Source organism: Colletotrichum aenigma (genome assembly GCF_013390185.1).
Source record: "Colletotrichum aenigma strain Cg56 chromosome Unknown KSG_Cg56_contig02, whole genome shotgun sequence".
NCBI classification, from domain to species: Eukaryota; Fungi; Ascomycota; class Sordariomycetes; order Glomerellales; family Glomerellaceae; genus Colletotrichum; species Colletotrichum aenigma.
This window is the reverse complement of record NW_023500908.1, coordinates 5,397,126-5,418,607: the sequence shown is the minus strand read 5'-3', so window position 1 is coordinate 5,418,607 and position 21,482 is coordinate 5,397,126. Positions and strand designations below refer to the sequence as shown.

The following is a 21,482-nucleotide window of genomic DNA, read 5'->3' as shown; positions in this document are numbered from 1 at the left end:
TGAAGGGAAACCTCGGCATGAGCAATGGATCTTTTGTAAGAGCTGAGAACTTGTCCCACATCTTTCCCTGTCTGTTTGAGTGCAGCCTAGTGTACGTCGCAACTAAGTCGCCAATTCTGGCGAAGACTGCAGCCTAATCCTACATGCATGCTGAAATTAGACCCGCTGACCGGTCCAATCCACTACCATAATCAGAGGCACGGGGTTTGACCTGCGGCACAGAATCGCAATCGGCAAGTCGTAAATGCCGGAGTACAGTTTGGTAAAATGCTGCCTGTACTTCCTAGGCCCCTGGGGCTGCAGTAGCTGGCGTCAGCCGCCTTATTTTTGAAGATGTAATCGACAGCAGAAACCTCTGGGAGTAACGAAGGCTTTCAGCTGTGCTGCGATAAGCCACAGGATAAATGTCGTGAATTTCTTTAAGTGATGTTCGCACTACACAGCTATGAACTTGATTATCCCTTCCGACGCTTTAGCAGTCCAGCCGCCAGTGATGCACCCACCCACAGCTATCGATAAGTGCAGCCAACGCTGAGTGGTGAGAACGAGACGGAGACCGAGTAAAAATCAACGAATCATGTGTGCACTGCGTGTCCGAAATCCGACGCAAGGCTAGACATTGTCATGAAGTGAACGCAGGGTTGAAGGTCCTGTTCCCACTAGTATCCCTCCATCCAGTTACAACCAGCATCAGCGAGTCTTGATTTGAACCCCCTTTGCGACATAACGCCATTGCGGCGCTACTTAATCCCATCTTCTTGGCCATTAGCAATCACCATGTGTTATCGGATCATCGAGCTGTACAGCGCTTGCAGGTGCCTTTACTACGAGCACGATATTGACAAATGCGCGAGCTATGGCAGACCTGGTCATTTCGTCCAGAAGAGAACGATTCTTGTTGGGTATACATGCCTGAACCACACTTCCCCGTCACTGGTAAAAAGAGCTGGACAGACCGCCGCGTCGATTGCTGAATCCTATCCAGACTCTGGCATAGCGCGTAGCCCCCGACTCGAAGCAGCAAGTTCACACCGTGTTTCTGAGGAGTTGCCAGCTTCCAGGCAATCGCAAGACATACCCTCGCAGCAGAAGGGTCTGGAGGAAGAGCGAGCCGATGAACTTGACGAAGGATACGAGGAACCCAGTCCGGCCGCTGACCATGGAATCTCGGGAGGGGCCCGCCAGCAATATCCAGTTGAACCAAGCCACAGCATTCATTCTGGTCGTTCATTATCTCACGAAGACATTACCAAACCAACTTTGAAGACCAATCTTCCCTCGAAGTCTCCGAGAAAAGGTATATTAAAAAGCTTACATGGCATCTACCACCATCTCTCAGAGCGTGATAGCTAACGACGGCATCTTTGTGCGTGCAGACTTGGTTGGCCTGGCAGTAATTTCTCTCATCGAGGGCGATCTCAAGCTACTTTGGCGGATGATCGTAAGCCAGGCTTTGTCCTTTGAGGAGGCCATGAAGATAGTGAGACGACACGTGTCGTTGCATTTCAGCTATCTGGAATCACTCGCAAACACAAAGACGCAACGTACTCTGGTCATCACTCTGAAGCTCGTCGAGAGCAATGTCAGCGCCAGACTTATAGAAGCTATTGAACGCAACGCCGAGAGTGAGGGTGAAGCATCGTTGATGCCTTCTGCAAGGCTCGAGGGATCTCAAGAGCTTCTCGATCGACAGGTTTTTCTGGCTCACGGGCAGGCTATTGAAGAACTTAACAGAAGACTCAGGGATACCGTCACTGACGAGAGCTCTTCGTTCCCAAAATCAGCATTAACAATTTATCAGGCTAGAATCCGAAATGTCTTGGATCGTTTCTCAGCAAAGCTGACAACGGTATGCGGAACCAGCGAAACGGGGGGTACGCCAAAAGCTCACATAATGGAATGGACTTGCGTAAGTTTTCTTCACGTCTATATTGTTATGTATACCAAGTATTCTCTTACATGGAAGCCCTCCTGTGGTAGACGACTTCGAGACAGGTACGTCGGAAGGCAGGATGGAGCAATCGAGAAGTTGAAGATGCTCCTCGATGCATATTCATCTAGAAGATGGAAAGAAGGAGCGCTACCTTTGATTGAAGCAGAAGACGAAGAACAGACTCAATCGAAACGCATTGGACATCTTCTACCAGCTTCTGGAACTGGGTACGTGGTGGAATCCCACAAGCGCTGCCTCGACATCGACCAGACCAGCAAAACAAAAGTATGACCGCCGAGAGTTGTCAATCATTGCGCTCTCAACCGCAGCAGGCGGATACTCCAACTCACAAATTCGTCCTCCTTTGCATTCCCTACATGAGATGGGGTACAAAAGCCCATCAGCCTGGCGTATGCGCGATTGAGTCAGATCAGCAATTCTTCAACTTTCTACGCGCATCCTATGACACCTATCGTACGCAAGGTCGCTGGAATTGGCTGAGAAGTGTGAAAGCCATTGATCTTGTCAAGGTATGAAGTCTTATTTACGAGAATCAGAGTCAGTCCGTATACTAACGTGATTAGTTCGAATTATTCCGCAACGAACTGGCCAACGTCTACGACTCTGCGTTCTCGCCTGTTGGCAGCGACTTCGAATATGAGCAATCTGATACAGAGCCTCCTATTGGACCCAATCTTATGATGCATCTCTTCGAAAACCCCAACCACACTGATATCTTCCCTGTTCTGCTCCGAAGAGTTCCAAGGAAGATGAAAGAACGGCTTCGCCCGTGTCCAAAGAAGGGCAGTTCAATTGGATGGGCTGTGCAGTTTGAAGAAACGTTGAATGGGATGTACGTCCTTGCTTTTGGATGCATAGGCTTCATGTTGTGCCTGGTAATTTCAGTGGTATACACTCTTATGAAAGACGACATACAGGGAGGCTTTGCAATCGGTGGGTTTGTCTTGGCTTTTCTTCTTTTTTGCGGAGGGACTTTGCGTTCATACGTCGCTTGAGTGAGGAGAATCTTTGAAGTCGTTGGCAACAGATTGGGCAATAGGACATATGTCTGCTCTTCCCGCTGCAAGGCATAACTACTATGTCTAAACCTGGGCGCTCTTCGTTCTTCAGCCTCTGGGTGCTCAGGTGGCCCTGGACAAAAAGCATGCGCAGAGTTTTTGCAGCCCACCTCCTTCAACTAGACAACGGAGAAGTCCTCGTCGTCTGGTGCTGTGACAGAAAGCACAAGTGCAGTGTTCCTTCCACTTCGGCCACCTTGCCTGCTACCTCTCCGGCACCTCCCCGCCAGGCGATTCTAGGGTCGGTTGTGGACCCACACCAGCATCAATCAAGGGGCGTGGTGGCAGAGTGGTCTAATGCGCAAGACTCGAAATCTTGTTCTTTCGGGAGCGTCCGTTCGAATCGGGCCCACGTCGATTTCTTTTTTGATTTTTTGTCGCCTTGAGTCTTGATGCGTGATGGCTGGAGGTGTCAGAGGTGAGTGAAGTCATATCGGTGGCTCGTGCGCTGTACCACCCTCTCAAAGCTCGTCGGTATCTAGCCTCTGAAGTACTGATGCATGCAGTAAGTGCGAGCCGGATTATTGATATGATGGCGGACATGAAATTGTCCTCGTTATCGTGTCACTCATTGCGGTTGAAACTGATCAGCTAGCAGCTGTGAGAAGCACGACCAATCCCATCCAACTCCATCTGACATGCTCGGCGACCACTCATCACCTGGCATGGGAATGCCACCCATGAGATCATATCCAAAGTCGTTAGTGCCAGGGATGATGTAGTTCTGGTTGAATATCGGTGCTGCCGACATGTCGGGAGTAGGTCCCGTCTCTTTCATTTGGTTATTGTTGTCCGCCCAAGTATTTGGGGTCTGGCTTGTGCCGTCGCCTTGGGCTGCCCATGGATTATCTTGGCCCCCTTGTGCTGATGCTGCTGGAACTGCTGGTGGGATGGGTTGTGCAGCTAGCCGTGTCGTGGCAGGGGTTGACTGCTGCAGAATCGTGTCAATTTTGTGCAAGAGGCCATTGAAGAGGGCGTCGCCCCGGAGGCGAGAGTAGGCCTCCTTCATTGTGTCCGCCGCAGTTTGGATCAACTGTGTAGGGTGTCAGTGGTGAAAGCTAGCACATGGGTATCACTTACATGGAAGTCCATTGCGGAGATGCGGGAGTCGGGATGTGTAACCACATGAACTGATAGTGTGACGAGAGCATGGAGAGCGACAAGCAAACTCGGATACACAGAGTTTGACTTGGAATCGAGAGTCTCTACGAGTATGCGGAGCATCTTTCGCGAAGCGTTGGCAGCGATCGAGGGTCCGTTTCGAACCATATAGTCCCACGGCTTGCCTTTGGCAATGATGTTGGCGCCGCTGGATATGGCTTCTTCGCTAATGAGGAGACTATTCCTTGACAGAATGACTAGACTGAAGTGGCATGAGTCAGTCATACTATGTAACATTCTCATGATATCAGCCTCTCTTTTTGAGATCACTCCCGGATAAGGAAAACCTACGCGTTGTTGTAATGCATCGAGATAAAAGAAGCAAACGGACATATCCTGGAGCCGATGAGAATATCTGATGTTGGTCTATAACAGACAATTAACTTCAAGTTCAATGCAATGCAGAAGTGTTTCGGGTGGTCCGGCACGTACCGAAGTTCGTCGGGAACGGATTCGCCCCATCTCGTGAGGAGCAGCTGTGCCTCTCCGGTAGTCTGAACCTTCTCGGTAATGACAGCCTGCAGCGCAGGTCCCGTGACACCGTCTTCTTTTCTGCTGACAATGACCGATTTTCGCCCAATCTCACTGAGAATTCGGGCGAGATCAACCGTCACCGCGAATGCTTTGCCTTTGGAGGATGTCTCAGCTTCTGTGTAAGTCGCAAGTTCCTGCACTTGAGCAGGGTAGCAGTCTTCGTCGTCAATCGACGACAACCGGCCCATCTCGAATGAGAGGAACTTTTCAAAGGCATAAATAGCAAGCCAGAATATTCGGCGCTCCTCGTCGTCGAGGGCGTCTGGTTTCTTGTTTTGACACTTGCGACGACATGTGCGCGGCTTGTTCAGCCCCATGGCAATGGCCATGGAGACGCCAACGCTGAGCGTGTTCCAGGCCCCGGCGCAGTCGTCGTAGCAGTGCATACAGAGCGACAACAGGACAATTGCTCGGATGTTCTCGACGTTGTTGGCGACGACGAGGTGACCTAACAGTGTCTTGCAGTAATCGAGGTACTCCCTTGGATCTACGACGGGGTCGAGAAGTGGTTCGGCGGAGAACCCGATGGACCAGATCAGGTACATCTGAGCGAGGATCGCCACGCCTCTAGTCTCGGCAAGCTCTACCGGGCCCGACTCCAGGGCCAAGTCAAGGTCCTTTTGGATCCGGTCGCGGTTAAGTAGAGGATAAAGAATGTTGACGCCGTCAAAGAACCTGGCCGCCAACAGGCGCGCGCATCCAGCGGGAGGGAAGCGACAGGGCTCCGATGTGAGAAGCGCGCGGATTCGGCTACTAGGTGGATTACTCGGGGGCGGTGGCAGACCCCTTCTGTGCTGCAGACCCAGCCGGCGCGAGGCGAGATCCAACCAGTCGGCTAGGATCTCGACCGAGGTACTGTGCCGGCTTGGTCGTACTACGGGTAACTTTCCCTGGAACTTTCCATTACTGTTATGAGGCTCTTCCTCTTCTTGAGGAGGAACTGTGTGAGTAGCGGGTGCTGATGTTGAGTTCCTTGTCCTCGGTGTTGGACCTGTCGTTGTGGAGTGAGAGTCTTTTGAGCTCTCATCATGGCTGAGATCAGCCACAGAGGGCGAGCTCTTATGCCCGGGAATAGCAGCATCCACCGAGCTATGGCAAATCTCGCCGCCTCTGGTAGACTGCGGAGACGCGTAGGGCCCAGCCGGGGTCGCGGGCTGCGGCAGCGACGACGTGGACGCCCGCGACATACGGCGCTTCGTCTCGCGCCGCTGCACCTCGATGCCGGGACGCCGGCGGTCGGTGGTGACGCACTCGATCCCGGCGGCGATGCAGGCCCTGCACGACGGCTTCTGCTCGTCGCACCGCGTCTTGCGGTTGCGGCAGTAGTTGCAGGCGAAGTTGATTCGCCTACGCTTCGCTTGCTGGCTTTCCGTCCCCGCGCTCGACGGGTCGACGAATGACGACGAGTCACCCGGAGTGGGTACGGGGTTTGCGTAGGAAGATGACATATTATTTGTTCGATGTGGCGTGACTTGCGCCGCTGACTGGATTGAGTCGCAAGTTGTCCTCTCGCTGCTGCTGCTGCTGCTCCCGAGCCAGGGAGCTGATCGGGAGTGAGCGTAGGACTGGATAAGGCAGGCGTTCGGCTGGGGCGGAATGGAGATTGCAGATACCGAAGCGTCGTCGTTATGACAGGCTCACTCTTTTTTTGGCTTTGGGTTCCGAAACAACGGACGCGGCTCAGGGCAGAGTTGTGTGTGCGAGTGTGCGTGTGTGAGGGCGGACGTTTCGGCGATTCATGTGGAACACCAGCCGACGGCCCCTCATTCCGGCAGCGCTCAGGGCTTTCCGACGGTGGGGGGTATCCATGCAAATGCGGGCATGACAGATCTTCACGGGAATTGCCTCTGATGTGACTGGTTGATCTCGCTTCTTCCCCAGACTATCCCCACGGGGTCAATTGGAGCACAGTCGTGGGGGACACAGTCGACGCCAAGTTCCCCGCGTTGAGGCGCATCCCGTACCAATTGCCGGCTGAGGAATGGCCCATACTATCGGGAGTTGATGGGTCTGAGCCGAGCCGATGAGCTAGCCACGATGTTTTAGCAGTATTGTGTGCTTGCAGCTAAGTGTCAATGGATACGACAACAACAACTCAAGGCTGGCAGTTTCCAAGAAAACAGCAATGCATATGAATGATGAAGCGCGTTCAGATAGGGCAATAGACTTTTACCGTAATTGTATTTAGACGAAGACAGAGAACCTTATTGAGCCCAAACGTGCTCCCTGACTCATAACCTCCGACCTCACCTCAGGCTCGGAGACTTTGCAGAGGCTTTCTGTACCGTCTTCTCGTTGGCTCATTGATTTGAGAGCTGAAGTCCTGGGTGACTAAAGATGTCGGAGCCGTCCGTCCCAAAAGATGATGAGCCGCGGGTTGACACCGTGGAATCACCCACCAAACCACCAGCGACGCAGGAGGCGCAGGCGCACGGCACGGTTCAACTTCTTCAAGGAGGCTCAGTCGTCTTGATCCCAACTCCAAGCCCGGATCCGAAAGGTATATCTGCCCATTGTCAATGGCATGTTCACAGAAGCATCGTCGCTTCAAAACGTCGAACAGGATTGACTTGAAGACACACAGATCCTCTAAACCTTCCAACATGGCACAAATACCTCATCATCTTTGTGGTTGGCTCGTACTCAGCTATTGCCGTCTTGGTCACCTCCGGCCTGGGAGCCGTGTTCCCGTCAGTCCTGAAGGAGTACCCACCTGAAGACGCAACCCGCGCGACCGATCTCCTCACCTATCCGACACTTTTCATGGGCATCGGAAACCTCTTTTCTATGCCCTTATGTGTCACACTCGGCCGGCGGCCCGTCTTCCTGGCCTCGCTCATCTTGATGGTGGTCTCGGGAATATGGTGTGCATTTTCCGGCTCGCTGAGCAGTCATATCGCAGGCCGCAACTTCTACAGCATCGCAGCCGGCCAGAGTGAAGCTCTGGCTCCGTTCGTGATCGAGGAGATCCACTTCCTGCACGAGCGCAGCGCGAAGCTTTCCTGGTTCATTGGCGTTCAGACTGTGGGCACGGCTGGTATGTTCGTTGCGACAGCTTATCTAGTGCCAGCGTGGGGTATCAAGTGGTGGTACATTATCGTCACTTTAATGAATGCCGTTATCCTGGCCTTGGCTATTTTCTTCGTGGTGGAGACCAAGTATGACAGGCCAGAAGACGCTGACCGTAAGCTCTTTTCCTTGACATGCGTGATAGATGAGAGGCCTAACCTTTTTGTTTCGCAGGCGGCGCTGTTCATCTCAAGTTCGACGACGAAGGAAATGTCACCAACACTGGCGACATGGAGAGGGTCATCCAGGTCACAACACGCGAGAACCACGTTCTTCAACCCGAAGCGTTCGGTGAGCGAACCTGGCGATCCGAATTGAAGATCTTTCACTTCAAGCCCGACTGGAGTCAGACTCTCGTCTTCTACAAGGAGACGTTCCAATCCTTGTGTCTTCCGAATATTGTATGGATGTTACTCATCAACGGAACTTTCCTGGGTATCTATGTCTACCAGGCATCGACTTTTGCGACGATTCTCATGGCTCCGCCGTACCTATTTCAGACCGAGTGGCTTGGGTATGTACAGCTCGTCCAAGTGCTGGATTGCGTCATTATGGTTCCCCTCCTCGGTTACGGGTCAGATATCCTGGCGCGGAAGATGAGCACATGGAAAAACGGCGTCTTCCAGGTAAGGATCCCAATCTCATTCACCCAGCCAGCAGACAGAATTTTAAGAAGTAACAAAATCCTGTAGCCCGAGTACCGACTCGTCATCCTCAGCATCCCGATCGTATCAGCAATCGCCGCATGTGTGTTCTACGGCCAAGCCGGCGCGCATCCGGAACAGTGGCACTGGATGACTATCGCAGCGCCGTACCACGTCGGCTACTTCGCTTTCCTGGGCGCGAACTTGATCGGAATCACCTACGCCATTGACAGTTTCCCGAGCAAAGCCGGGCCGCTGCTGTTGGTCATCTGTGCTGGTCGGGGTTTCATCTCGTTCGGGCTCAGCTATTCTACCGTGCCGCTGATCAACCTAACGGGATATAATGGTGCGATGAATATCTTTGCAATCATTTCGGGTGTGCTTGGGGCTATCACGATCCCGGTGTACTTCTTCGGGAGCCGGATCCGAATGTGGGCGACGAAGAAGCTTTGGCCTGAGATGGCCCAATAGGATTTTAGAATAAGGAAGATTGTTGATTCAATTGTGTTCCTCTTTCTGACGTCTACACAATGCAATCAAAGCAAGCAACGCTCTCATCTAAAGCTTTCCATGTTCACGACGGCACTATGAACAACGACATTCATTCTTTGCCGACTACCAAAGCTCCGACTCGGGAAACATAGGTGGGAGATCTAAGCCAATCAATGTTGTACACCATGCAGCCATGTGTGAGCGGTTTCCATGACCAACGGAGCCGACCGATGCAAAGTCAGACAGTGTCCCGTGTTGGGTATCACGACAGAGCTGAAGGTCGCATTAGGAAACAGGCTTTTCGTCCCCCTCAGCGCGTCCGCGCAAGTATCGAGACCACCAGGACAGAACAAAACATCCAAGTCCCCCGTCATCACCAATACGTTACCCCGATAATCTGTCTCAACTGGTTGCAGGCCAGGAGACAAGAGTTCTCCGACCGTGACGGTATCCTCCCTGGTGTAATCCAGCGCAGCAAGAGACGGATCAAAGCTGCCTCCATAGAAGCTAGCCGTTCTATCACTCTCGTTCACGACATTCAGGTACCCCAACGGGTGTCCCTTGAACCTAGAAGACACCATCGCCGCGCTTGCGTATGCGGAAAGGGCACTGGCAGAGGTGCCTAAATCTCTGGAAAAGCCCGTCAGAATGAAGGCATCAACATCGAGTGGATGCTTCTGCGCAAGCATGTTGCCGAGAGATGAGCCGTATGAATGTCCGACATATATGATCTTGTTGAAGTCTCCTAGCGTGCTTTGGCTTTCTCTGACGGCATGAACCAGGTTGTGGATGATTTCCACTTGTAGAGCCCCCTGTACGACGGCGAATGGGTCTGGGTGAGGGGATTCGATGCCATGACCAAGCCTGTCGATTGCGAGCGGATGGTATCCAAGTGAAGTGGCGTAGGTATGCCAGTCGTAATGAGGAAACCCAAAGCCAGACCACATCGCCCTGTCGTATGTGATGCCATGAACTAGCAGCTGCAGGCTCTTTGAGTTCGGCGACTCTATTCGTGGCCGACAGTGGGTAGCTCTGATAGTGAAAGTTCCGTTGATTTGATGCCAGCTGTGCTGCGTTCGGGTAGCGTCGAAGGAAGAAGCCAGAAACTCAATTACGGCGGTTGCGTTATTCCTATCAGGCAAATCTTCGAAGACGACATTGGCAGCTTCGGCTGTGACGTTGATGGAAACCGAAGAGCAGGACGGGCGAGGGAACGCGGCCGATAGGCCGAGGAAGGAAAGAAGAACCGGTACAAGGAGAAATTTCATAACGAAGATGACCCAGCGAATAGGAGGTTCGGCAGGAAATAGGGAACTTAGGGAAATCTCCCGTGCTTGTTATGAATTCCGTGAGGGATAGGTGTGCGAGTTGTGATCTGGTTGAATATTGTGGTAAAATTCCAGAACATCGCACCTAGATATATTGTACACTGAACATCTAGTCGGCTTGGGTGGGCGAACGTGCTTCCACGATGAACGTTCGGGGTCCACGAGCACCGAGTTTCCGGGTTTCCAACCGTCAAAGCCGGGCACATCAAGATGGCAATTGCTAGCGTGACTTCAAGTCAGGCTCCTGAAATTCTGTGAATTTCTCAGCAAGTGGAGTCAGAATCTCCGATGTTTTCATTATGGGAAAGGGGAAGCCGGTCATTGCTGCAGTGGGGACGGTCAAGGTCGGAGGCCGGTTCTTGCTGATCTTGTAACTCAAGACTCTGCGCTAGAAGCCTTTGGGTAAGTCGAGCAGGCAGGTGACAACGTCGGAAAAGTCATCTGGAATTTCGGTTGAGCTCTAATAAGAAAAACAATAACTCTGGCAAAATCGTAAGGTCGGTTCGATAAGGTGCTCGGTGTCACGGAGTAGCGGTGGATGTTCTCAACAGTGTTATATGAGCTCGACGACAAACGCCTCATTTCTTTTGCGCGCCATAGATGCGCTGATTCTGGTGGACATGATCGGAGCTCTCGGTATTTTGCTGCTGGCCTTTTCCCGAGTCCATCACCGCTTACTACTACTGTGCCTTCCTATAAGGCCGGAATGTAGCTGGGTCCGATTGGATGCACGACGACAACCGCTTTCAAGGGAGCCATTTCTGGTGCACATTAGATTGTCGATCGCTTGACACCGCCTACGTCGGCACTTCGCTACTTTTCTCAGGCCGAGCAGACAAATTGACATAAGGATACTAGCCGAGAGGTATTCACTTAAGCTGCGGTATCACCTTTCGTTCAGAAGATGACGGCAACTTCACCTCTGTGTCCCGGTTTTATCTGCGACATCAAATGAACCTCAGCTAGCCGCGTGAGCGACCTTGACTCCTCGATAGTCAGAGACTCACCCACTACGTACGTCAATGCAGCCTGCAGAGTGATCATCAATTATCTCCCGAAAAATGCAGTATCATCGTCCAAGTTTCACTTCAAAATGCAACACGTAAGCTGCTGGGTGATGGACAACGTGTCAAGTTATCTCCATAGAGCTTGTAAAGTTGAGCGTCACAGCGAAAAACGGACCCAGATTTGGATCCACAAGCTATCATGAGCTGGAATCGGTCTTTCGACGCCGCTCACGTCGTGAAAAGGCTCAAGTTTCAAACAAAGCTTTTAATGTCAAGTGGCCGAAATTTGGTAAGAGATCATCAAAAAAGCGATTTCAGTTCAAATCAAGACGCTTCTCATAATCAAATTGTCATGACAGTGTCAATACTCAGGCTTGGTACGGCGACGCGACGCGTCTTAATCAATCTTCGCGACACCCCACAGCACAGGCCTGCGTAATTTCCGTTGAAGAGATCACTTCAATTCTCCTATCGAAACAACTCTTCAATCCTTTAGGAGTGTCTCAAGCTTGGGGACGCTACTCATTACGAATTTGCGTCACCATGGACCAACCTACGGAATCCGTCGTGATCTCAATAAGAATGGATGGCGCCAGCGCGTACGACCCCGACGCCGGGGTCGACGCCATCGCAACGACGATTCCCAGCTTCTGTCGCGGCTGCAACGCCGCGACTACACACAACGACATCCCCGCGATCCAACGCGCATGGAAGAAGTTCGAGGAGGTCGAGTCCAGCGCGTCCTGGGAGGAGATCATCGTTAAAGGGGGCATCGGGCCTTGGGACCGGATCAAAGCCGCCAGGGATGCCGCGGACGCGGAGGTTGTGAGGGCCGAAGCCCGTGTTGAAGAACTCACCAAGGCCCTGGAAATTGCAAGGAGCAAGAGGGAATGCGCTGTTGAACGCTTGAAGGGAGCCGATGATTACCTTGAGCAGGTCGTCGGAACGGTCGCAAGCGACAGCGGGCGCCTGGAGGAAAAGTTTGCAGAAATGACATCTGGCGGCATCGACTTGTACAACCTGTGGGCGTCTTGTCCCACAGGAATGCCGTATAAGATGATCGACAGAATCGACAAACGGTTGCATGATGTATTTGATACGTTGCAATCGACGACACGCATTACTGGAATGTCTTATGAGTATCCGGCCGATGCGCCTCAGTTGTCGAGACCGGCGGTCTTTGCGACCGAGTCCTCGAACACCGCCGCAGAGCAATCGAACATACGAACACCTACGCCGTCTGAGAAGAATTCCGGAAACAACCAGGATAGGAGGAGAGGGAAGGGCAAGCACAACAAGAAGCGTCGCAACGACTCCAGAGCACAGCCTTACCCAACGTCGGCAAAGCAGCACCGTGGCACTAAACAAAGGGCTGCTATGCGCTCGGAGCTGCCCAAACAAGCGGAACCTACAACGAATGTCAAGCGAGAGGTTGCGGAAGAGCCAACGACATCCGTTGGCAATCAAAGTAAGCCCAGCACAACAACTAGCGGGCCTGTGCAACATCTCCAAACGCTGGTCAAGCAAGAAGACGCTCAGCTTGACCAGATACCATTCAAGACCGAGACGAGGGCGCAGCCCTTGGAAGGAATGGGTTCGAGCAGCCTCTCATACGAGTCGGAGTGCCAGAGGGCTGATGAGAGCCACCTACGGCACATTGCTGGAGGAGCAAATCAAACGAGCAATGGCATCAACGACGGGGGGCTGATGGAATTTAGAGGAGAGAACCCGAAGAAGCCGACATAGAGAGAGGAGATGGCAAAGTTGGACGAATCGGAAAAGAACATAGAGAGACTGATAGGTGGCCCAATCAGTGGAGTCGAAAAGTAAGTGAATTCACTGTTTTGCTCTGTATTCTGTGGCTTACCAATTGTATTTCCTAGATGGCTAGAAAATGCGAAGAGGAAAGTTGGACGGGACGAAAAATTCGAACACTAAAAGCTTCCCATACACATATTCTCCTCACTGTTAGAAACTAGCATCCGATCAGCCATCGCAGCATCGCTATTGCAGGGTTTACATCCTCGTTTCCGCGCCAACGCCTGGAATACACACGTTAACTCCCGCTGCTGAACATCTCTCACATCCATATTGAGCCATCTTTCTGGGGACATAGCAAAGGTAGCCCAGACATAGTAACCTCGTGCATCCAAGACTAACACCGCTGCAGTCGCCTCAGCATCGCAAGTCTTCCGTCACCACATTTCGATAAACCATTTCCGAGCTCAGCAACGATGGAGGATGAAGTTACCGAGCATGTAAACAGAGTGCTAGTGACCTACCGCAACCCTTATGCTTTCGACCGAATCAAAGACCCAATGGAGCCATGCCACGGCTGCCATTTTCCCGGGCAGCAGATAACACACACGAACAACGCTGAATGCTGTAGACATGATTTTGAGCTCCGACAGCTCCATAACAACGGTGCCACGTGTGCAGTCAGAAACAGCGCTAAGATTGGTAATGGTTCGAAGGAACACTGTGTGCTGCAAGAGAAGGAGGTAGCAATTGCTGAAGACCCCTCACTCGGCTACTGGCTGCTCCCTGGGAGGCTCTTGAGGCGAGGGACCGCGCTTCAGAGAATGCGGGTAAAGCCAAAGAACTGGTGGATGACTCCAAACAGCAGTGCATCACGATAACTGACTATCAAGAGACCGAGTGCGAAGATCTCTGCTCGGCTGGGTAAAAGTTTTCAGGATTGATGCTTTGACCTGCAGAGCCTTTGAGTCATACATGAATTCCAGACGTCTCTGTTCTTGGATTGGACTACAGCTTCTCCAGGCACATAATTGAAATATTTGTTGTTGAATTCGATTTTAACGACAGTAAGACCGCAACTCACAGTCTGACATGGGATATTTCTAACACACTCTCAACCCAGAACCCCCAATTCTCTAAGTTCCAAACGTGTCCCTCGCCTCAATCGGCGCCCCCTGAATGTACGGAATACCCGTCAACTTGAACCCCCTCTCACTCAACCTCGGCACCTCCCGCGGCTTGCCCGTGTTATACGGACACGGCTCCCCGCCCCTCTTCACCGGGATCCCGCCCACGTGCATCGCATTCGGCCAGTGCGTCGTGCTCTGCAAGCTCTCAAACGCGCCCTTCTTCCGCACCAAGTCCTCCTGGCTCGCGTCCGCCACCGGCATATAACACGTGTACACACAGAACCGCGGCCGCTCCCCCTCGGGGCTCAAATTGTAGTGCGGCGTGCGGCTGTCCCAGAGCAACAAATCCCCCGGCTCCGCATCAATCTTCTCCCACACGCACCCCCTCTCCTCAAGCCACTTTATCCCCGCGTCCGTAAACCCGTACCACTCCTTCGTCCACGCCCAGATCTTGTCCTTCTCGTCCTTGAACGCCTCATGGAACTCCTCCGACAGGCGGTGCGCGCCCTTGCACACGATCAGCCCGCCGTCGCGCGGCCCGTTGGGCAGCAGGTTGACCAGCCCCTGCAGGCAGCGGAAGCCCGGCTTCTGCGGGTCCTGGTCCTGGTGCGGCCAGGGCTTGTTGGGCTGCACGTCGGCGCGGTTGGGGAAGGCCATGTTGACGGCGTCGAAGGAGACGATGAGGTCGGGCGTGTCGTAGACGCGCTCGAAGGCGGAGACGAGCCCGGGCTCTTGGCGGACGGCCCAGGTGAAGGACTCGTGCGCGATGCCGTAGCCGAGGCACATGCCCTTCTCGGTGATGATGGGCAGGTTGGCTTCTTTGACGGTGGAGGGGTCGTTGCGGTCGAAGCCGAGGCCGCCGGCGCTGTTGGGGTGGTTAGCGGGGGGAAGGAAGTGGGTGAAGGGAAGGGGGAGAGGGGCTTACAAGTTCTCGAGGTAGGACATCATGTCGTCGGCGTACTTGTCTGTGCGCTCGCGGGGGATGGCGCCCTTGACGACGACGTAGCCGTCGCGGACGAGGTCATCGCGGAAGTCGCCGTATGTGACGCCTTCTTTGGCGAAGAGCTTGTTGGGCCCGGCGGGCTTGGGGACGATGGGGGTCGCGGAGGAGGATGATGTCTCTGGCTTTTTGGGTGCCGGGACCGTGATGGTTGCGGCCGCGGCGGGGGAGTTGTAGTCCGTTGCGATGACCATCTTGGGGTAGGGCTTGCGGGGTCAACTGTCTTTGTGAAAGAGTATTGAAACTCTTCAGTCCTGCTCTCTGCCGAGTCTTTGACTGATTTGATCTGTTGGATTCATGGAGACGCCAGAAAGCTTGGACGAGGTTCGTGAGATGTGTTTATACTTGACACTCTCTGGCGGTGGACTGTTGGACAACTTTCAGCCTCAGCAACTCTTACGCAACAACTGGATAACCACGCCACCTTCGAAACTTACATCAGTAATTCTCCCGAGGGAACACATCTTCGGGACATTTCCGCTAGGCCCTGCGTGTCGTCTGCTCGGTCCGGCACGGATGTGGTGGGGGAGAGGGACAGCAGCTACATTGTCGGCACGGGAAGTGTCGGCTCGGAAGCGGTTTTGGTGCGTGTAAGTGTCGTTTCGGGAGTTGGTGGGTCTCATCCCACCCGCGGCCCCGGATCTGATATCGCATCCCGCTCGACAAAGGCAAGTCATCAATTGACTTCCGGATCGTCGTCCCGGATGAGATTCGCGGCTCGTGAGATCGTGGGGTATCGTCCTTTTCTCCAAATACAAACTCTTTTCATATAGAGACACCAAAAACACAATGTACAAACCCTCGCCATACGCAACTCCCCCCCTGACAACCACCTCTTCCGTCTCTTGATTCCCCCCAAGCACACATCAGAGACACTTCACACCCCACGCAATGCAATCAACAACCTTCCGCGGGGTCCCCGTCCCCATCGAGCCTCTCGAGGCCCCGATCCCAGGCCGCGATGGCTACACCGGCCTCAACCCGCGCACCGAAACCCTCCCGGCAGGCTGGAAACACCCACACCCATCCGCCCGCCCCCTCCCCTCGCCCATCCTCGTCGAGCGCGACGTCGCCATCACAGTCCGCGACGGCACAACCCTCTACGCCGACGTCCTCCGCCCTCCCACCTCCAACACCGACGCCAAAGTCCCCGCGCTGATCTGCTGGTCCCCCTTCGGCAAGTCCTTCAACGGCCTCGCCTCCCTCTCCTACATGACGCCCTGGTCCCTCGGCATCCCCGCGGGCACGCTCTCCGGGCTGGAAAAGTTCGAGGCCCCCGACCCCGCGGACTGGGTGCCGCGCGGCTACGCCATCGTCAACGTCGACTCGCGCGGCGCCTTCGACTCCGGCGGCGTGATGGCCATCATGGGCACGCAGGAGGCCGAGGACGGGTACGACACGGTCGAAGCCGTGGCCGCAATGCCGTGGTGCTCGGGCAAGGTCGGGCTCGCGGGGAATTCGCATCTGGCGATCGCGCAGTGGTTCATCGCCGCGCTGCGCCCGCCGTCGCTCGCGGCGATCGCGCCGTGGGAGGGCTGCGGGGACTTGTACCGGGAGCAGTTCGCGCGCGGGGGCATTTACGCGGGGGACCTGTTCGACCGGCTGATTGTACAGCACATGCTCAAGGGCCGCGGCGGACTGGAGAGCTTCCGGGAGATGTTCAAGGAGCGGCCGCTTGCGAACGCGTGGTGGAACGACAAGAGGCCGGATATGAAGAGGATTAATGTGCCGACGTATATCACGGGGACGTGGACGAATACGATGCACGGGATGGGCGCGATCCGGGCGTGGATGGAGGTGGAGAGCGAGGATAAGTGGTTGAGGTGGCACCCGTGGCAGGAGTGGTACGACCTCTGGGGGAATGAGAAGGCGAAGGAGGAGCTGTTTGCGTTTTTTGATTGTTTCTTGAAGGGGGAGGAGAACGGGTGGAGGAGCACGCCGAAGTGTAGGATGGCGCTGTTGCGGTTTGGGAAGAAGGTGCCGCAGGCGATTGAGGACATTGCGGAGGAGGAGTTCCCGCCGAAGAGGACGGAGTACAGAGAGATGTTCTTCGGGGCGGAGGGGAAGTTGTTGGCGGAGGCGCCGAGTGAGTCTACGAGTGTGGGCTACGCGTCGGCGGATGGGGAGAGTGTTGGGTTTACGTTTACGTTTACTGAGACGACGCGGGTGATGGGTTTGCCCAAGGCGGTGCTGTTCATGTCATGTCCTGATCACGATGATATGGATGTGTATGTCATGATCCAGAAGCTGGACAAGGATGGGACGCAGATGAAGAACCTCAACATCCCGTGGAAGGGCATTCCGGCCAAGAGCTTTCAGGAGTTCAAGCCCGAGGAGGAGACGGAGGTTGTGCTTTACAAGGGGCCTGTGGGCATCTTGAGGGCGTCGCATCGGGCCATCGACGAGAGCAAGAGTATGCATCCTCACTGGCCGTACCACCCGCATGAGAAGGAGGAGAAGATTACGCCCGGAGAGGTGGGGAGGTTAGACATCGGAATCTGGGCTCTCGGCGTTGAGTTTGAGGCGGGAGAAGGGGTGAGGGTTGTTGTCAGTGGAAAGAGCTTCGCGGTCAACAACTTTGGGCTTGATCATACCCTGAACCGAGGCCGACATTTGGTGCATTTGGGCGGGGAGTATGCTAGCCGTGTCGTTCTGCCTTTTGTATAGATGCCGGTGTTTCGGCGAGATAATCAAATGTGTCAATAGCACTTTAGCTCATGAGCCTATCCCAGGCAATGCCACTGTGATGAACGACGATGATGCATGAGGAAGCGAGCTTCGCACTGCCGAAACGCTCGGGCCAGGCGTTCAATACCGAGTCCCTTACCCATGGATGAGGGCAACGGCAAACAGTGACGATATCCTTGACTGACGTTAAGTGCTTGCATGAGTGAGCTCCGCTGGGAGCCACCCACCCAGGCGAGGCATCATCGTCCGGACCAACGCCCGGCATTGCGAGTGCAAACATCTGCCGCCTGTTTTCGCCGTTTGTTTTCTAAACGCGCTCCCGTGACAAACGTGTGAGTCGTTGTCACCACGCAGGTAAATTGAAGGGGTACACGTCGTCGCGTTCGCGTATCCCGGCAGAGTTGCATGTTACAGGGATGTTGAGAGGATGGTCGCCGACGGCGCTTCAGGTTGAGTGATCTTGCACGACGAAGGTCTTGTCCGTCCTGTCAGTCCGGCCAAAACCGCAGTTCCCCTCCTAATGACATCCTCGGCATCAAGATGTCGACGGTGCTTCTGACGACGTATCGGCGCAAACGACTGTAGCGCTGCGAACTGCAGAAGCTGCCCAACATTTCGAAATTATGGCCAGACCGCCCCGGGTCTCACTGTCCACTGCATAAGTGCCCTCAACCGGCTCTGCAGGTAACGGGCGGGCGGCTTGGCTTCAGTCACATCGCGGGCCGCCCCCACGGCGCCAGCCAGATTACGCAGTAGGCGACGCAGCGGGAGCGCCGGCTGGCTGTGTGCGTTTGTCCGTCACACGACATCCGAGTCATGACGAAACAGGAGGTCGCATAGGGAAGAAACCCAATCCAACGGAGCTTCCACTGCGTAGGCGATTGACAATGCTACGTCCGGGTCAGACTCATCGAGAGAAGACTTCTTCTTGGCGGCACTTGCCTTGCTTCTAAAAAAAAACAGGGAAAACCGGGGACTTTGGGCAGAGTTGGAAAGGCCCACTCCACCAGCGGAACGTTAACCAGATTCCGGGGACGCTATCTGGGCTGTGGTGGCCTCGAGATACGGCCGTGGCGGGGACTTCCGGCATCTGGACGATGGCCGCTGGCGTTTGCTCTTGGGGCCGAAGTCAGTTGGAAGTGAGATGTTCTCAGCGGTGGGTGTTCAGGATTGAGACATGATGTGATTTCTTGGACACGCAGTCAGAGACACGACGGGTGGCTTTGCGACTGCGAGGATGAATCGTTCCACGCGCCCGTTGGGCTGCGATGAGATGGAGTCGAGGGTTCGGCGGCGCGAGGTTAGGGGATTCGGATGAGCAGCTAGGCGGCAGCGACGGGGAAGACGGCGACGGCGCCGAGTCAAAAAGGCTGCGGCTCTCCTGGCCGTGGGAAATGGCGAATCGCAATGGTGCAGAAAATCCCGTTGTGCTAGCGGTAGCCCGCGGGCTAATATCGCGTCCGTCTCGATTGGGAGTCGATGGTGGCCAATATCAGGTACCAATGCGACCACCACCTCCGGGTAGTGGCAGACGGAGATTTCGTGCGCTATGACGGTGATGGATGAGGAGGCGATTGCGACTCGGTGTCGATTGCGATGATATTGGGCGAAGGGATGTCGTCGCGTACGGGCGTAGTGTGCGACGAGTTCGTACGACAATGTGTTCGTTTCTGGGACATGTCTTCAACGCCAGCCTCTCTTCCGGCGAGAAAAGCAACGCGTCGCCTCTGGATGGCACCGAATGTCGGCTTAGGTCTGTCGACAAAGACCTCCCTCAGCTTCGACCCCTTTTGCGGGTGTGACGGCACCCTCAAAGGGTGCGCGGCAGAGTTGGGTTGCAGCCGGAAACCGGGGCAGACCTTGCTCCCGTCACGCTGGAACGGTGTGCCATTGGATGTGTGTCGCGAGGAGGATGCAGGAGAAAAGAAGCAAAAGCAGGGATGGCAGCTCGGAGCAATTGGATGGCGCCCGCGGTGGGTTGATTGATGACTGCATAATCCCTTGCATAAGTGAGCTAGCTGCCTTGGCTGATGGATATGTTTTGTGCAGCTGCAGGAGGGGAAGCTACGGGTTACGGGTAAGGGAGCGGAAGCTTGGGCCTTCCTGCTGGTCGAGTGTACTAAATGTTAGCGCAACGCCTGGCTGGAGAACGAGGAAAGAGAGATGGGAAAGAAATGCCCGAGCTCTGTTTTAAGCTTCCACGGTCGATATTTGCAGATTTGGAGCATCCATTTTCATCTGCGCCGCAAAGAAATGCAAGATTGACAGTGTTGCCCAGTGTCGTAGCGACGACCACCTGAGGGAACCAAGGATCTTGACAGGCGGGCCACTGCCCCGAGGGACCCTCCAGTGTCTGTGGGCAGACGGGACGAACAAGCTGTCCAAGCTCCAGCACCTTGAACCTTCAACAGTGACCAAGTCTATTGCGTTGCAAGAAGGGGATCGCCAACACCAACTGACACCAGCCAGTGCGCAGTAATCATGGAAAATGATGACTTCCCTAGGTTTATTGCTGCATCTCAACAGGCCATTAGTGAGCTGTTCTCTCCCAGGGCCATCCGCTAGAGGACGACTAGCGACTGACGGGTGTCAGCCGGGGGCACTAACAGCGACGACCTCGCGCCGGCAATCTCCCCTCCACACTGCTATTCCTGTTCCTGTTTCCGTGCCTGTGCCTGGCCTTGGACCTCAGGCCTGGCTGGCGCTTTGAGGGCGGCCAAGCACCACAGACCCAGAGTGAGGCGCACCGGGTTGGCGGGATCTTTTTGAGGGTGCTTTGGCTGGCGCGTTGGTTGGTTCCTTCGATTGAGTTGGCCTGGCTTGTAATGGCTTTTGGAGCTCTGGCAGCAAAGGAACGGGAAAGAAAGCAACAAGGGACGAGGAGACGCGTCGCCGGACGGAAAGAAGCAACAACAACGAACTGCTCCTGCTTTCTGATGGCTCCTGCTTACCTAGCTTCTTAGCGCAGGTGCTGCTGCTGCTGCTCTGCTCTTTCCTTCCTTTGGCCACTCTTTCCTTTCCTCGGCCTGCCTGGACCTGCCTTGCAGTCGCGACCTCAAACCTGGACCTTCCTTTGCTTTCGTCACACATCTCCAACGTTCTTTCCTTTGCACATTTTGCCAGCTCTGCCAGCTGCCTTCCTCCAACCAACCAACATCACCAACACCAAGTGGGCTTTCTAAATTCTCCCGACATCCCCCCACTGCAATCCCTGCCGGCTTCACACCACACATCACAGTTCCCATCTGCAGTGACAGTCTCCCTCCCCGGCCGGCCTGTCGTCCGCTTCCCATCGCATTCGCAGCTCAACAGGCCCCATCACACTCTTGCGACGACCCTTCGATTGGCCGCCCTTTCTTGCTGCTCGCCTCCGCCAGGCTTCGCAGGCATGGGTCAGGAGTAAGAAGAGGAGCCTTCACCCCCGCAACCCCTGCTCCTTGCCTGCGCCTTGCCGAACCCTCGTCACTTCTGTCTCGCTGCATGAGACGTCGCTTGCCCTCTCGTCCTTGCTTGACTCCCGTCGTCTCCTTCCGACTGGCGACCCTGAGAAATGTGTTTCTTGCTCCTCCGTCATTCTCGTTATCCTCCTTCTTTTCTCTCGCCAGTCGCTTTCGTCAGACTCACCTTCGCATTTGCGCCGCTGACTGTCGCCGCGCTAC

The 21,482-nt window shown here is 54.6% G+C and overlaps 5 protein-coding genes across 5 annotated transcripts; 3 read left to right on the top strand and 2 right to left on the bottom strand.

Moving 5' to 3' along the window:
- Positions 1–3,580: 3,580 nt before the first annotated feature.
- On the bottom strand, positions 3,581–6,155 carry CGCA056_v003481 (putative transcriptional regulatory protein; the record flags this gene model as incomplete). The annotated part of the gene is made up of 4 exons (XM_037318738.1): positions 3,581–4,045; positions 4,093–4,375; positions 4,465–4,539; positions 4,606–6,155. The coding sequence occupies 4 exons, from the start codon at positions 6,153–6,155 to the stop codon at positions 3,581–3,583; spliced, it is 2,373 nt and encodes a 790-aa protein (XP_037183829.1).
- Positions 6,156–7,044: 889 nt separating this feature from the next.
- Positions 7,045–8,891, top strand: CGCA056_v003480 (putative MFS-type transporter; the record flags this gene model as incomplete). Its single annotated transcript, XM_037318737.1, has 4 exons — positions 7,045–7,207; positions 7,292–7,891; positions 7,951–8,402; positions 8,469–8,891. 4 exons carry the CDS (start codon positions 7,045–7,047, stop codon positions 8,889–8,891), a joined length of 1,638 nt encoding a protein of 545 aa, XP_037183288.1.
- A 2,899-nt stretch (positions 8,892–11,790) lies between these two features.
- On the top strand, positions 11,791–12,993 carry CGCA056_v003479 (uncharacterized protein; the record flags this gene model as incomplete). The annotated part of the gene is made up of 1 exon (XM_037318736.1): positions 11,791–12,993. One exon carries the CDS (start codon positions 11,791–11,793, stop codon positions 12,991–12,993), a length of 1,203 nt encoding a protein of 400 aa, XP_037184006.1.
- Positions 12,994–14,141: 1,148 nt separating this feature from the next.
- Positions 14,142–15,329, bottom strand: CGCA056_v003478 (putative phytanoyl-CoA dioxygenase; the record flags this gene model as incomplete). Its single annotated transcript, XM_037318735.1, has 2 exons — positions 14,142–15,000; positions 15,061–15,329. The coding sequence occupies 2 exons, from the start codon at positions 15,327–15,329 to the stop codon at positions 14,142–14,144; spliced, it is 1,128 nt and encodes a 375-aa protein (XP_037184007.1).
- Positions 15,330–16,026: 697 nt separating this feature from the next.
- Positions 16,027–17,802, top strand: cocE-6 (Cocaine esterase; the record flags this gene model as incomplete). The annotated part of the gene is made up of 1 exon (XM_037318734.1): positions 16,027–17,802. The coding sequence occupies one exon, from the start codon at positions 16,027–16,029 to the stop codon at positions 17,800–17,802; it is 1,776 nt and encodes a 591-aa protein (XP_037184002.1).
- Positions 17,803–21,482: the final 3,680 nt, after the last annotated feature.